Source organism: Plasmodium coatneyi, chromosome 9 (assembly GCF_001680005.1).
Source record: "Plasmodium coatneyi strain Hackeri chromosome 9, complete sequence".
In the NCBI taxonomy this organism is placed as follows: domain Eukaryota; phylum Apicomplexa; class Aconoidasida; order Haemosporida; family Plasmodiidae; genus Plasmodium; species Plasmodium coatneyi.
The window spans coordinates 872,881-889,237 of NC_033564.1; the positions used below are offsets into that span (position 1 = coordinate 872,881).

Genomic DNA, 16,357 nt, shown 5'->3' on the forward strand with positions numbered 1-16,357 from the left:
TTTAGGTGTAGAGAGGACGTGTGCCCAAGAAAGAGGCAACCAAGAGGGAGACTGCTTAACATCGCGTTGTGTGCAAAGCGTAGCTAGCCATTTCTGTTCATACAGCTATTTTTTTTTTTTTTTTTTTTTTTTTTTTTTTTTTTCTCACCGCTAGTGGTCAGGTTGTGCAGGCAAAATCGGAATATCTTTTTTTATTCGCTTCAACAATTTTTTCCTCCACTTCTTTCAATTTTTGCACATCCTGCGGGTGGGAATAAAGTGCGTATGGTGTGTAAAATGCATTTTCCTTTCTTCTTCGTGGCCAATCTGCGCGAAACATTCTGGCCAAATTAGGATAAAGGAGAAAAGCATGTGGGGAAAAACGCACCTGATCGTTGATACTGAGGGATATGACCTTGTTGCATATTTCCACGAAATCTTCGTGCGTTTTTATTTTCTCAATGGACAGGATCTCCACGCACAGTTTTGTCACCTCCTCCTGGGATAAGTAGATGTAGTTCTCTTCCATGTCCATGACCCCCTGGATCATGTCGTGTTCTTCGAGTTCTTTGAGTTTTCTCCGTATGTTCTGCGGGTAGGTGAGTGAATGGTATGTGGGGGGTGTTCCCGTGGAGAAGGCGACAAATGCAACTGCTCATAAGTGCGTACACGTGTTGACTCCGCCCCAACGACACTACCACACAGCGCTCACCTCCCGCTTCGTTTGAAACTTAACCGACAACTCAGTTATACTCACGATCTTCTTCAATTTTATGAAGTTCAAGAAACACCATAAGAGGACGTCGGATGAGAGCCAGTCGTCTTTGTGCTCCTTCGATATCATCAGTGACTGCAAAGAGGGGTGAAATAAACAATTGGGGGACCACCGTTTGGAGTGCTCCACACTAATATGATTACGCGGACGAGTGGGAATAAAACGACACACAGGAATGACCTCACGTTGGGACCGCTCTCCAGGATGTGAGACTCACCTTCCACTTTCTGAGCTTTTTCATTTCGCGGTTACTCATCTCCGTGGAAAACTGAAAGGGGGAAAGGCACCGTTAAGCGTAAGCAAACGCTGGAGTAAGCACATGCAAACAAACGCGTTTGCACACCGGGGGTAGGCGTCGCTCCAGCCAGTGTCCGCCTTACGTTGGACATGTCGAATGCCTCCTCCGGTCGTGTATCTTCAAATGCGCTTTCGTCCTGAACGTCAGGCAAAGGCCCCGTCGTGTGCACCTTCCCCGTTTCGTCACCTCCAGTATGTTCCTTTTCATTTCCACTCAGGGTGTGTTTCAAATCAACTCGGTCGTACTGCTCCTCGTCAGTCACTTCTTTCGAATTGTCCACACACTTTACATGCACACAATTTTCCAAAATATTCTTCAGGCTGTTTTTCTTTTTGCTCATTTCGTGTAGCATTTGAAATTCATCCTTTAACTTTTTCTGCAGCTCGTCTATTTCCTCCTCTTTCATGTTCATTTGAAATTTGTATTTCCCCTGGAAGTTTTTAAAACGGTGAGGGTTGTTCTTTTCGTCTGTTCCCTTTTCGTTTGTTCCTTTTTCGTTCGTGCCCCTACTGCGTAGTCCCCCAGTTACGTCCCTCGTGTTGTCTTTCAACACCCCTGAATCGTTTTTTCCACTCACAAAATATTCCCTCAATTTTTTAATCGGCTTTTGGCTTTCACTGACTGCGCTGCTTGCCCTCGATGCATCCGTCCGCTTCGTTTCGCCTGAGGTGACGACCCGGCTCTCCTTCCAAGTGGGGTCTTTCCTTTTGTCGATATCACCTGACTTGTTCATGCAGGGGTCGTAATCGCTCTTCTCGGCTAATTCATCAACCCCGTTTGAATGAGAAGCGGTGTCGTTCGTTTGATATGCACTACCTAACCTAGTGGTGGAAAAATCTTGTTCCCTCTGTTCATCCAATTCACCACTCCTATTCATGAGCGATGAGTTGTTGTTTATTTCATTTGAATAACCAACCCTGCTCATATGGGACCCCCCTTCCCTTTTATCATTAAAATCGGCAGCCTTGCCAATAGGGAAGATCTTCTTGTGGTCCTCACTCAAACTATCTAACCTGTTAATAAATGAACCCTCCTTCTTGTTGCCTTCGCTCACATAGGCCAACCCACTAACATGGGAAACCCCCTCAGAGCTGCTTCCACTTATATAGGCTGCACTGTTAATACATGCCTTGGTTGAGTCGCTTTCATTTGTGTCCGCTGTCTTGTTGGCCATTTCGTCTGTCCCTGCCTTTAGCACATGTAAGGTCTTTCTAGACCCGTTTTCACTAACATGAATTGTCTTCTCAAAAGAAGAATCCTTCCTCGTGTTTACTTCATTGGAATCGTTTGGCTTATTCATATGTGACGTATTCCTTCCATTTTTTTTTACTAAATGATCTGAAGTGTTGACTGTAAATTTCGTCGCACCGTCTATGTCCAATTCGTTTGTGCTTTCTTCCTTCGAATCATCTGATCCATTTACGTCAGTGGATTCCTCCTTGTTGTTTTCATTGTAATGGCTTGACCTATCTGTGTAGGACACCTTCCTATTACCGTTTTTAAGTAAATCGCCTGAGTTGTTAATGCTTGTCTCCTCCTTTAATTCGTTTTCGTTTGAGTTGTACACCCTGTGAATATGAGAAGGATTCTTTCTGTTGCTCTCACTCCAGTTGTCTGGACTAATAATTTGGGAAACTTTCCTTTCGCTCGTTTTATTCGAGTGGTCTTCCTTGTCAATGTTTGATCCCTCCCTTGACCTCTCCATGAACGATTCCTTCCGTCGGCTTCCTTCATTCGAATGGCCAACACCAACGATAGGCTGGCTCTTCGAGGGGTCCTCATTCAGACGGTTCGACCTGCTCATACGTAACCCCTTCTTTGTGTTGCTTCTGTTCGACCCTACCGATATGCTACCGATGGATTCGTTTGTGTTGTCTTTCTCAGTATTGTCTACATAGTTCATATCGGAGGTGTCCCTTGCAGTACTTTCATTCGACCCCCCTGTCCTGTTAACGATGTGGGAAGTCTTCCTACCTCCTCTGTCACTGGAAGGCATTGTCATGTCGGTGAACGCCCCCCTGTTTGACTTTCCTCCACTCATTCCACTCAATTTGGTAATACTAAACGATGTCTCTCCTTCTGTGCATGCCTCATTTAGGATGTCTTCATTCGAGTTATCTGTTCCCTTTACATAGGATCTCCTCCTTGCTGTCTCCCCCTTTGAATTATCGGTAACGCTAAAGTAGGACTTCCTTCGGTTGTCTTCATCCGACTGCCCTGAACTGTTTTCTCTTATCTTATTCACCCCATCTCCTGCTAGTTCTTTCGAGTCCCTTCCATTTGAATCGCCGAACTTTTTCACAGATGAACTTCCCTTTGATGTGCTAAGGCTCCATTCCTTCAAATCGTTTTCAATAAAATTGTCTCCACTGGTCAGATAAAGGGGGTTCCCTGTTTCGTTTCGACGTGAACTAACGGACCCTCCATTTATTGACATCCGCACTGCCCTCTTTTCGGTTGCATTTTCTGACCTGTTAACACTTAACATCGTTGCCTCTTCCGTATGTTCTTCCATTAGGCTGCTCTCACAGGGGTAGCCTGGCCTATTAATACAGGCGTTTTCCTCTTCATCATTTCGAGGGAGATCGCCCGACGGGCTAACATTTAATTTATTTGAAGCGCCAACCTTTAATTTGCCTGAACCGTTTCCCATCAAATCTCCAGACCGGTTAAGGTGGGAGTCGCTTTCTTCCTCCACAAATGAAGTTTTCTTCGCGTTAACTTCACCTAAATCGCTTGATTCTCCAACGAGCGAAACACTTCCTTCATTTTCGTTCGAATATTCTGTCCTATTCATATATGACGTCTTCCCCGTGTCGTTTTCCTTCAGCCCACCTGCCCTACTGATGCACGATGCGCTTTCCTCTCTTTGGCCCACGTCACTTTTCCTGCTAATGTGTGAGGCCTTCCTCGATCTGCTTCCCCTCATATCACCTGACCTGTTAATATAAAATACACTTTTGTCCTTTGTGCGCGTCTCCCCCCAAGTGTCCATATATGACCCCGTCTTCGAACTGGTTTCACTCAAATTGTCACTCCTGTCGATATGGGAAGACTTCTTTCTGTTGCTGTCACTGAAGTTGTCTGAACTACTAATTGGAGAAGTTTTCCTTTTACTCGTTTCATTCGAATCACCAGCGGTGATCACATAGGATTCCTTTTTTTTGGTGTCCTCGTTCAGATGGGTTTCCTTGCTCATGTAGGAACCCTTCCTTGACCCCGCCGCATATGAATCCTTTCTAGATCCGTCCACATATGAACCCTTTCTAGACCCGTCCACATATGAACCCTTTCTAGACCCGTCCACATATGAATCCTTTCTAGATCCGTCCACATATGAATCCTTTCTAAATCCGTCCACATATGAATCCTTTCTAAATCCGTCCACATGTGAACCCTTTCTAGACCCGTCCACATGTGAATCCTTTCTAAATCCGTCCACATGTGAACCCTTTCTAGACCCGTCCACATATGAATCCTTTCTAAATCCTTCCACATATGAATCCTTTCTAGATCCATCCACATATGAACTTTTTCTAGATTCGTCCACATGTGAACCCTTTCTAGACTCGTCCACATATGAATCCTTTCTAGATCCGTTCACATATGAACCCCTTCTAGATCCGTCCACATATGAACCCCTTCTAGATCCGTCCACATATGAACGCCTTCTAGATCCGTCCACATATGAACCCCTTCTAGATCCGTCCACATATGAACCCCTTCTAGACTCGTCCACATATGAACCCCTTCTAGACTCGTCCACATATGAACCCCTTCTAGACTCGTCCACATATGAACCCCTTCTAGACTCGTCCACATATGAATCCTTTCTAGACTCGTCCACATATGAATCCTTTCTAGATCCGTCCACATGTGAACCCTTTCTAGATCTCTTCATGTAGGACCCGCTCCTTCCTTCGAAGCCCACAGAACTGTCCACATAGGAGACTCCCTCGGCGCAAATTTCACTCACACTGCCTACCCCCAGTTCATCTGTGTTGTTTACCCCCAACTCAGCTGTGTTGTTTTCCCCCAATTCAGCTGTGTTGGTTTCCCCCAATTCAGCTGCGTCGTTTTCCTTCGAATCGGATGAACTATCCACATGTGAGCCTTTTTTAATCTTTTTCATACTCGAATTTCTTGACCTGTTAATAAAAAAATGGAGTTCGTTTCGCTCGTTCCGCTTGTTTGTAGCGCTTGTCCTCTCCACGCAAGAATCCCTCTTCGAATTATTTTCACTAAAATCGTCTGTCTTCCTAACGTATGATCCATCTGTGGGAGTTTTCTCACTGGCATCCCCTGAGGGGTCCGTATACGACCCTGTTGTCTTACTTGTGTCATTTTGAATTAAATCACCTGACCTGTCAGCAAAGACTTCAGTGGCGTTGTTTATGCGGAGTTCGTATGAACCGTTTTCGTGTGAGTAGACTGTCCTGTTAATAGGTGGTGTCTCCTTCGCGCTTCTTCCATCCGAGTAGGATGGCCTATTCATAAGTGAAGTCTTCTTCGCACTTCTTCCATAGGAGTAATCCGGATCGATAATATATGAACCCCTCCTTTCCTCGCTCCTATCTGCGTTCCCAGACCTGCCTGCGCACAGGTCATTTTCCACGTTTTCACTCGCCCTGTATGGGCTGTGATCTCTTGACTCCTCCGCGCCGCTTGCATTAGAAATGACTTTGCTGTTCGTAAAGGATGCCTCCGATTTATTCTCATTCGAATCGCATGCCTGGTTAACGCTCAGGTTAGTGGCGAAGTCTACATGTAATTTTTCCGAGATGCTTTCACTCACGTCATCCGGTCTATTCATGTGCGAAGTGTACTTCGTTCCTTCCATGTTTTTAGTGTCTTTATCTATCCAATCGCCTGACCCGCTCATATATGAGCCCGTCTTGGGCTCCTTTTCTTTCGAATCGATTGCCCTCTCAGGAGGTGAATCCCCCGTTGAAATGTTCCCACCGGAGTGGCCTTTCCTTCCATTGTATGACCCCCTCTTTGACTCGTTTTCATTCGAATCGTCTGGACCATTCATGGGGGAAGCCTCCCTTCTGCTGTCTTCATTCGAGTCGGCTGCCCTCCTAACGAATGAGTTTTTTTCCGGCGCGTTTTCTGTCAGCCTACCTAAGCTACTATCGTGCGAGTTTTTCTTTACAGTGTCCTGATTAAACTGGCTTTCTCCGATAACATAGGATTTCTTCCTCGACGCAGTTCCTCCTGAATCGGCTGCCTCGATAATGGATGGAGTTTCCTTCATGTCGTTTTCTTTCAAATAATCTGTCCCTATAACGAAGGAACCCCTCCTTTCCGAGCCTTCATCACTTAATTGCACCGAACCTGCATTAGTAAATTCCTTTGAACCGCCAACAAGGGAATCATGCCCGTCGTTTTCTTCCCTATCGGCTGACTCGCTCACGCAGAGGCTTTTCAAATTCCGTTCGTCTGTCACATCTCCACCTGCCTCAGAAGCAATCACCGAGGAAACCTCTTCGATCATCTCCATTTTTCCGTCCTCCAGCTTATTCTCATCACCTTTCACCTCTACGATGGTTCCTTCTTTTGTTATTTCATGTAGATAGCCATCTTTGTCTCCATTTGGGGTGCCCTCACCTTGTTTGCTCTGTTCGTTTTGCTCACCTGTTACAGACTTCTCACCTTCCCTGCAGCTATTCTCTCCCGTGTCTGTCTTCAGGTTACCTGCTTCGCTGGCATGTCCAGTGGGATCACTTTTAGTTACTCCACTCTGCCCAGTAGATGTGTCTTCATTTTCGCTTCTGCTTTGGTTCACCTGATCCTGTCCATTTCGGTGACTCATTTTCTTCTCCACCTTTTTAATGCAATCATTTGAATCTGTCACTGGTTTGTCTCCGTTTTGGTTGTGAATCTCATCGGTGCCGTCCAGACTGCTACGCCATTCGTTCGTCACGTCGTCCATCACGTCTTCCTTTGTGTCTTCCTCTATGACGACTTTTTCGCCGCCTTCACTTTGGTGGGTATCCCCCGAATCAAGAGATCCACTTTTATCCTTGCATCTTACCACAGTGGGATCTACGTTTGGGGGTCTCCTCTCATGGGCATATTTTTCTTCACCCTTTTCATCCCCTTTGCTGCCTTTCATATGTATCGCTTCTCCATGTTCGTCCTCTTTCAGGTCATTCTCTCCTCGACTCACAGTTGGTCCCCTTCCATCCTGACTCATAGATGCACCTGAACAGCTTTCCTCCGGCTTGTCCACGTGAATAGCTTCTCCCTCCGATTTCGCATTTGTATAAACTGAAACGTCACTTCGTACTTCCGTGTCAGAGTTGATCGAGTCGATCGAGTGGTCCGCGTTGTTTGCACACACACCCACATCTGCATCGTTACCGTTTGAGCTTTTAAATTTGGCTAGCTCATCGTCACCCCTCTCTGCATCGTCCTCCATTTTTTTTGATTCTGCAGTTGGCATTTTTTCGCCTGTTTCGTCTTTTTCACTTTTTTCACTTTCATTCATTTTGTGGACTTCTACTTGTTCCTCTTCTACTTTCTCTTTTGGAGGTTCCTTCTGAACTTTTTTTCTGTCCCTACGGAGGAAGAGGTTCTGTATGGCGTTAAAGAATGAGCTTTCTCTGCCTCTGCTGTTTGATCCTTCTTCTCCATCGTGGTGTGCGTTTTCCCCTTCGTCATCTTTCACCTTTCCCCCCGCTTCCGCCATTTCGCCTTCCTTTCCCTGTCCCTTAGCGTCACTTCCCGCCGAACTGCCATCCACCTTTTGGACTTCTTGTTGGTTACTCCTCTTCCTCTCTACTGCATCCTTTACGAGTCCCTTTTGTCCCTCTGCGGCGTCGTTCGCGTTTTTGCTAGGCAGGTCTACTTTCAATTGGCCGGGTGAATCTACCTCTTTTAGTTGATCAGAGGAACTCATTTCTTTGGCTTGGTTGAGCGAACCTACTTCTTTGTCCTCGTTGGGTGCTTCTTCTCCTTTGACTTGGATAGCTTCGCTTATCTCTTTGACTAAGTTAGATTCTTCTGTTTCTTCCAGCTTTTTGGATGCGTCCGATTCTTTGGTTCTGTTAGGCGCGTCCGATTCTTCGGCTCTGTTAGGCACGTCCGATTCTTTGGCTCTGTTAGACGCGTCCGATTTTTTGGCTCTGTTAGACGCGTCCGATTCATTGGATCTGTTAGGCGCTTCTGTGTCTCTAACCCCACTTTTAGGACTTGCTTCTCCAACTTTCACAGATGAACCCATTTCTTTTACTTCATTTTTAGGACTCGCTTTTCCCACTGTCACAGATGAACCCATTTCTTTTACTTCATTTTTAGGACTCGCTTTTCCAACTTTCACATATGAACCCATTTCTTTTACTTCGTTCACAGAACCCGCTTCTCCCACTGTCGCAGATGAACCCATTTCTTTTACTTCATTTTTAGGACTCGCTTTTCCCACTGTAGCAGATGAACCCATTTCTTTTACTTCGTTCACAGAACCCCCTTTTCCCACTGTCGCAGATGCACTCATTTCTTTGACCTTGCTAGATGATGCTTCTAATTCTTTTACTTCACTTTTAGGACTCGCTTCCCCCAATTCGGTGGTCTCCCCGTCTGGGCCAATCGCGTCGGCGCCACCATCAGAAATTGCCTCATCCGCAGCGGCAGAATCCGCACTGACCACTTGACCATTTTGTGGGTCACTCTCCACAGAAGGAGACTTCTTATCTATGACATTTCGGGTCTCTTCCTGGTCCCTACGAAGAAGTGAGTCTCTTTTCCCTTTGGTACCAATTGCTAGTTTGTCCCCGTCCAATGGATCCTTTTTCTCACCATTCAAATGGGATTCATCATTAAGGTTGGTCGGGCTGGCTTCGTTAGGAAGATCGGGAGAACAGGAAGAACCTGGTGAGTTTGGCGAGGTTAAATAATCTGACGAATTGGGGGAGCCTGCATAATCTGGTGAGTCTGTCGAGTCTGGAGAGTATCCCCTCGAAGTGCCCAGCTGCTCTTCCTTATCCAAACCTCTGCCCTCCTTTGTTAGGCAAATTTCCTGAGGTTCCTTCTCCACGACAGATTCGGTTGAGCGATTCTTCTGGAGGTTGTTCACTGAATGTGTCTTCCCAGATGCAGGATTGTCTGCCTGGATGAATTTGTAGAAGGCATCCAAGTGGAGGCTCTCCTTGTGCAGAATTTTTTTTAATTCTCTGTCAATTTGACGCAACTCATCTTTTATGCTGTCGAGGCCTTCATTTAACTTTAAGTAAATTTTTATTTTTTTCCTTTCCGCTTTGGACATCCTTTCACCGTTGCTCATTTGGTGTGAATCTCCATCGGAGTGATCACCCTGGGCGGCAGTTTCGTCATCGTCGTCGTCACCACTGCCAACACTGCTGCCATGACTGCTGTCTTCATCGTCTTTATCTTCTCCTAACTTGGCGTCCTCCTCCCCACCGCGACAACTGGCTACTTCCCTTTCGGATCGACTCCCCCGGGAACGCACCCCCTTGGAACGTTGCCTAACCTTCCTGCAATAAAAAAATTTTAATGGAGAGATAACTTGTGAGAGACTCTCCAACTGCATACAGACGTGCATGTGATGTTGTAACGTGCTGCGTCGTGTCTCCCTCAGCTTAGTTTAGTCATTACCAAATGGCGTAGGTAGAAAGGAAGACAAAAAAGAAGACAATTATAATTGTAAGGGGGGTGTTCGCATGTGGAGAGATCCTCCCCTTAAGGAATCTCCACAGGTTGAGTGATTTCCGCATGGGGAAGAAGCGGGATAAGTGGGAAAAGCGGACACGACACTACAGACGAAACGGACAAAGGGGGGGACCCATTTTACCCTTTATGCGTCTGCAGAGATGTCCATAGAGGGAGGAACCCTTCACTGTGGCACTCTCCCCCACACCCCAACTTTGCACATCTTAGCAGGTTGTCGACAGTCGCGAATTAGCGAATCGAAGTGGCTACACCCACACCAGGAGCTTCTTCATTCGATCATGCAAAAGTAGAAACGTAGTCAACAGGATGAGAAAAAAAAAAAAAAAGGGGTGGAGGGGACCCTGTCAACTAAGGAAGAATCACCATACATTAAAAGCACAATTAAAACTTTGAATACATTGAACGGATAATCCAAACAAAAAAAAAGGAAAAGAAATAAAGTGCCCCAACCCCACCTCTTACATAGACCTTTCTTCTAAAATGGGACATAAGACACGTTCGACTTTTTTTTTTGTCTACCAAAAGGTATGACTCTTTCTTTATGAGGTCTCTCCAAATCGGTTACCCCTCAATGGAGGAGAAAAAAAAAAAAAAAAAGAATCCCAAAATGGAGATTCACAAAACGGACAAGCATGTCACGCACGGAATGGAGTTCCTTTTCAAAATGGCAAATGTGAGATCGGAAAGGGAGTGAATACGCTGCTACGGGTAAGTTACGCCATGCATATTAGTGCACCTGAGGAAGGAGTGTGTCTTTGGAGACTTCTTCCCTAGCGAGGTGTTACCGCGTTTTTGTGCCTACTAAATTGGTTCGCCCTTCATGAAGGGATGCCAAGGGTGGGTTCGGCAGGATATAGAGAAGCGGCGCTCCATCCCCTGGGAGGTACTTCCTTTCCAAATTGTCTGTCTTTTTGGCATTTCCGTTTCGTTCCTTTTCGTTGCGTTTTTTTTTTTTTTTTTTTTTCCTTTTTTCCGCGGAGCCGCGTCGAAGGTGCAAATGTAGGTACAAACCCGCACATATATACGATATGTAAAAAAAAATTTCCATGTAAAGGTAAAAATAATTACACTCTTCTTAACCTTCGTAGGTTGAGGGAGGGGGGCAGTTTGATGGGGAAGGAGACCCACCTCATCCGCGCTGTTGGAGTTTCCCCTCCCTCTTTGAGCATTCTCCATCTCTTCATAGGAAGTAACACAGTAGAAGAAGAAGAAAAAAAAATTGGCGCACTCTCCCAATGTTCATTCCAGATAGGGGGACATACGACGGCACTATGGACCTCACAGGGTTCTTATCTTTTTCGTCTTTTCTTGCAGATGCTGAACGACCTCAACGAGATCGTTGTTTTTGCTCCTTAAGTAATTGACCACGTAAATTGGCTTCCTCTTATTTACACTTTTCCTGATGCATTTGTTGGGTTGGTTCATCTCCCGGTGCGTTGCATCGCGTTGCCTTCCATGGTACTGCTTCTGCTCCAGTCCACGCTTCATTCTACACTTCCTTTGTCTGTGCTTTCCCCCATCGGTGCTGCCCAGAGGATTTCCAATAATGTCTCTACCAATTAGGTACCTCTTCTTGTTGTCGACACGAAATGGTTTAACCTGGTTTGTCGCTAAGGGGATTCTGTGCACCTGGTGGGCGTTCTTATGCTTATGCTTATGTGTACCCCCCTCACACTGTACTCTCCCCCCAATAATGGCATCGTTTATCTTCCGGTCGAGGTGATTTAAAAACTGTTTGGCTTGTTCTCCCAGTTTAACGTCAAATTCGCTGCTGACCCGTTTTAATCCCTCCACCATGTGTTCGTCCTTCTCATTAAGCAACCCCCTCAAATTGTCCAGCATGTTTCTGGAGTGTTCTTCTATGCTCTTCTTCAAACAGGCCATAATTTCTTCTGCGTGCATAATCATGTGAACCTTTTCCTTCTGTAAAGTGTCGATAAAGGTACTTAGTACATCGTTGTTGGTGATGCTCAACCGTTCGTGTGTCCTTTGTGCGGTTGCTTCGCTCATATGGAGTAGATCGTGGGTTAGCTTTTCGAGACGTTCCTCCGTTGCGGTGTTCTGGTCTTTTATAAAACTCTGTTGAATATTCGCCACCGTACCAACCTCTTCTGCAATGCGATGAGCATACTTCTCGTTGGTTTCCCCAACCCGCTCAACCAATTTCTCGCAAAGTGAAGTGAGCATTATATCCATTCCGGAAAACGAACTGTCCAACCTGCTAAGGACAGACTCACTCGTTTTTATCACTGTGTTGGTATTTTTCTCCATCTCGTCAGACAATTTCTCTTGAAGACAGGTTAAGCACGTTTTAAAAAATGTTTTCACGTCAACCATGTTGGCCTTTACATCCTTTACGACTTTCATTTCTTTGCTCAGGTTGGTCGATAGGGATCTCTGCGCTTTGATCAGGGCGTCGAAATTCTTGTTCGCGTTTTTCAGGACTGCCTCTAATTTTGAGTCGTTCCTTTTGGACTCTTCTACCAACACATCGGTGTGCAGCATTTGGGCGGTTTTGCTGACTTCTTCCCGCAGGATCGTCTCTACGCTTCGACTGAGGGAACCTTCTATACTTCCCTTCAACATTGTCTCTACGCTTCGCATGAAGGTTCCCTCGAGACTTCCCTTCAGATTCCCCTTCAGAGCGACCTCCATGCTGCCCAGATTGTCCCTCACTTCGTTGCGAAGACCACCGAGTAGAGAACCCATTTGTCGTGCCAACTCGGAGCTTGTCGCGGTCTCCACCTTGGCACATATAACTTGGGCCATCTTTACAGACGCCACTTCGTTCTCCTTACTGAGGTCTTGGAGGCCACTTTTCAGATCCCCAGAAATGCCTTCCTTCACGGATGTACCTAACTGATCGAAGCAGCTTCTCACCTCGGAGGTGATGCCCTCCGCGATGTGTTTAGTTAATCCAACAGCTTCTTCCGTTCGGTTCGTGGTGCTATCCATTATTGTTATTGTCTCCTGAACTCTGTTTATCGCTTCCTCCGTTCTACTTGTGACCTTTTCCAAAACGTGATCGTCCCAGGTGGTGAGCATATTTTTCTCCATCACGTTAACCTTGTTTTTAATTTCCTCACTTAGGCACTCACAAACTTTGTTCAGAAAAATCTGGACACATCTGTCCATCTGCTCATGCAAGTTGTCGTCAAAATTTCTGCTTAAAATGGAAAGACATTTTTTTAACCCTTTATTCATATTATCGTTAATGCGATCGTGTAGGAAGTCTAGGTTTCTTTTGAGCTCACTTGAGATGAGCACTCTTACCTGACTGTCTACATTTGCTCCAATTAGTTCTACCTTTCTCTTCAGTTCGTTGTTTACATTTTGGAGCAGATTACTCTGAACGCTATTCATATTTTTGGCTAGCTCATTACTGACTTTTTTTCCTACCTTTAGATCAACCTGGTTGTATACTCTTTCAAGGTTTGTTTCAATCTGGTCGGTTACGTTTTTTTCTATCTGCTTATTCATCAAGTGTGTGTTCCTCTCTATTTCTTCATTCACATTTTGTTGAATTCGCTTCCCTACCGTGGCGTAGATATGGTTTGCATTCTTTCTCATTTCGGCGCTGACTAGGTCGCTCAGTTGGTCTTGCATAGCTTGTGTAGTAACGTTTTGTGCCTTCTTCTCTGAAATGTCGGTTCCGTTATGATCAAGAAAGTTGGACAGTTTTTTTTTTATTGCTTCCTGCACTTGGTAGTTTATGTTTTCGGCCAGGTGGTTGTTTACTGTGTTTTTTATCAACGTGGGAATGTCCTTTTGGATAACGTCTTGTATGCTCGTTAGGAGGTTTTGCTTCTTTAACAGGGGGGCCATTAGCGGGGGGTCATCCATCCCCTCCTCGGGGATGTCCACTTGGTGCGCGTCCATTTTATCCATTTGGTGTGCATCTGTGTTGTCCAGTTGGCACCCCTTGTTCCCTTTCCTCTCCGTGGTCGAGGCCGCCGCAGAATCCCCTGGGTTGCTCAACTCTGGCCATTCTTGGCATACGACCGTCTCATTATTCACGATGCTATCATTGTAGACAGCACTGTTGTTTAAGTACTGCGTGCTTTTGTAGTGAGTCCCGTCAAAATCGCAAACATTTCTGCTTTTCCATTCGGATCCACTCGTGGGGCACTTATCCATCGGTTGGTTGGGTCTCCCGTGTGAGGAGGTCACTTGGGGTTCCTTCGCCGAATGGGCGCTACTCAATTTGCGCCAAGTTTTATTTCTAGCGTTTCCTCCATCGTCATTCCGGCATGTAGCAGCGTTTGTTTTGTCTCTGCAGTTATCTCCCCTGGGGGGGTCACCTCCTCTGGGTAATTCTTCCCCCTTTTCTCCTTTTCTGCACGGGTGGGCTTTCCCTCCTTTGGACTTGCCCGACGACTGCTCATCCTTCTTTGCGGTCGTCCAACACCTGGTGGACGCAGTCAACATTGCCGATCCACCCGATTTCGTCGAGCGGTTCGGTCTACGCAGTCGTTCCTCGCAGCGCCTCTTTTTCGCCTCAGAAGGAAGATTCCCGCCAATGGCGCTAAACAGGAAATTGTTATTCCGCTTTAACGTTTCAATGCCGTCGTTCACTTGCTGGCTGAGTGCTCCCCCCCTCGCGCATCTTCCCCCGATATCCTTCTCTATCCACATGTTGTTCCTCTTTTCTTTTTTTTCAACGGCTCCTTTGTTATCCTTTCGGTCAAGTCGAAACGGTTACTCAGCAAAATGGGTGTTCTCCTAATAGTGAATTTTTATTATTATTATTATTATTTTTTTTTTACCTTTTTTGTCCCTCCTGCGCAACCTACAATTTGGTTTGCAAAAAATTGGAGCCCCTATTCAGTTGGGCAGTTTGTCCTTTTTTGCGTCTACTTTCCGATTAGCGAAAGGAGAAAAATACAAGCATCCGCACATGTGCGTTGCGGGAAAAACAATTTGTCAACTTGGTAAGAAAATTAATTGGTAGACTTGATAAGAAAATGAGTTGGTCCACTTGGAAGCTTCGAAAAGGAGACTGGCAAGTGGGAGCCTAACTAATGGCACTCTAACCAGCTCGAGCTGATTTTTCCCATCTCTCCCCTTCTATTGCAGTAAAAACAATTTTACAACGTGGGTCGCGGAAAAGACGCGAAGGTGTAGGTGGAAAGTTCTGTCGCCGCGTGGGGCTGGCTCCAGTTCCGACCACGAGGTGCAGAACGTCCAAATGGGGAGAAAAAGGGAAGAGAATAAGACAAAAAAATTGCACAAAAATTTTGGTGCTCCAGAAAGGGGAGTGCAGACAACGGGGTTACAAAAAAAAGGAAAAATAATTCGCAACAATGTTGCAACAAATTGACAAATGAATGAAAAATGATTGAAAAATAATTATCAAAAGGGAAACAAAAAATTAACAAATAATTCGCAAAATGTTAGCAAAAGGTTAGCAAAAAATTAGCAGAAACTTCGCAACAAACTCGCAACGTGGGGAAAAAAATTAAGCCAGTGCGAGTGGACCAAGTCCCTCTTTACTGCCAAGGTATGATAGACACAACGGGGAAACTATTTCACTGCAAAATGTACAAAAGACCGTGAACAGATTTTTCTTCCCTTTTGGTAAACAGCCTGGAGAAACGAAATAAACGGAGCGCAGAAATGGCACAATGTCGACATGTTCCAACAGGTCTACTTGCGCGATTTTTTTTTTTTTTTTTTTTTTTTTTTCCTATTATGGCTAGCTGGACGGTTGTTTATCCCCCCATTTCCAACCTGAGAAAAAAAAAAAAATTGTGTATATACATATGTGGACGTGTATGTGACGCCGTTGGGGGCGGGTATCTCCTCTTCCACGCGGAAAGAACAATAAGCATTTACACACACATGTGTAGGCACGCCCCCTAGTGTGCTCCCTGTGTGTATGCTCATATGTAGGTATTACATGGGCACACACGCCATTGAAATTTTCACTGAGGCTTGCTACAAAAAAAAAAAAAAATCCGTAGTGCATTAATTGGAACAATCTTACTTCGTTCACTTTTTCGCTAAAGGGATGAGGCCTTCCTCATTTGGGGATGACATGCAGGTTAATTACTCCACTCTGCAGTTTTCCATTTGAAAAAAAAAAAAAAAAAACACGCACATGCATACGCACATACGTACGTACATGCATACATACAAACAGCGCATCATATTCACACAAATAACACAGGGTGTCCGCCCTTGCCACGCGAGAAACGTAGTCCCCGAATGGAATTTCTCTGCCGCTTCTGGGTTTTCAGGCTGACTCGTTGCGCGTAATTATGTTGCGGAAAATCACTTGGCAATTTTGCCGCGAACTTTAGCGTGAACTTTTACCGCTAACATCGCCGCCGACTTCACCCCAATCCCACAGCGTGGAAGAAGCCCAGTAGTGAACACACATCGAAAGGTAAAACCTGATGAGCCCCTCTGCTGGCGGCATGTGGTCGCTCAGCGCGCATGTCTGCGAGGGAAACTACGCTCTTCTGCGTTTAATTTAACCGTTTTGTGAGCGCAAGGACCGTTTTATCAGTTGAACTAGTAGCCACACGCTTATCGTCATCTTCCCCCAAATCATTGTGTGCAATCCCAGGAAGAGGCTTACGTGGCACTCCTCGGCTAGGCGGTACCCTTTA

General features: G+C 45.6%; 2 protein-coding genes across 2 annotated transcripts; both read right to left on the reverse strand.

The window, feature by feature from the left end:
* Positions 1 to 157: 157 nt before the first annotated feature.
* PCOAH_00025230 (Uncharacterized protein) lies at positions 158 to 9,615 on the reverse strand (the record flags this gene model as incomplete). The annotated part of the gene is made up of 5 exons (XM_020059328.1): positions 158 to 241; positions 368 to 568; positions 692 to 829; positions 972 to 1,022; positions 1,135 to 9,615. The coding sequence occupies 5 exons, from the start codon at positions 9,613 to 9,615 to the stop codon at positions 158 to 160; spliced, it is 8,955 nt and encodes a 2,984-aa protein (XP_019914855.1).
* Positions 9,616 to 11,021: 1,406 nt separating this feature from the next.
* Positions 11,022 to 14,378, reverse strand: PCOAH_00025240 (Uncharacterized protein; the record flags this gene model as incomplete). Its single annotated transcript, XM_020059329.1, has 1 exon — positions 11,022 to 14,378. One exon carries the CDS (start codon positions 14,376 to 14,378, stop codon positions 11,022 to 11,024), a length of 3,357 nt encoding a protein of 1,118 aa, XP_019915138.1.
* Between the last annotated feature and the right edge of the window lie 1,979 nt (positions 14,379 to 16,357).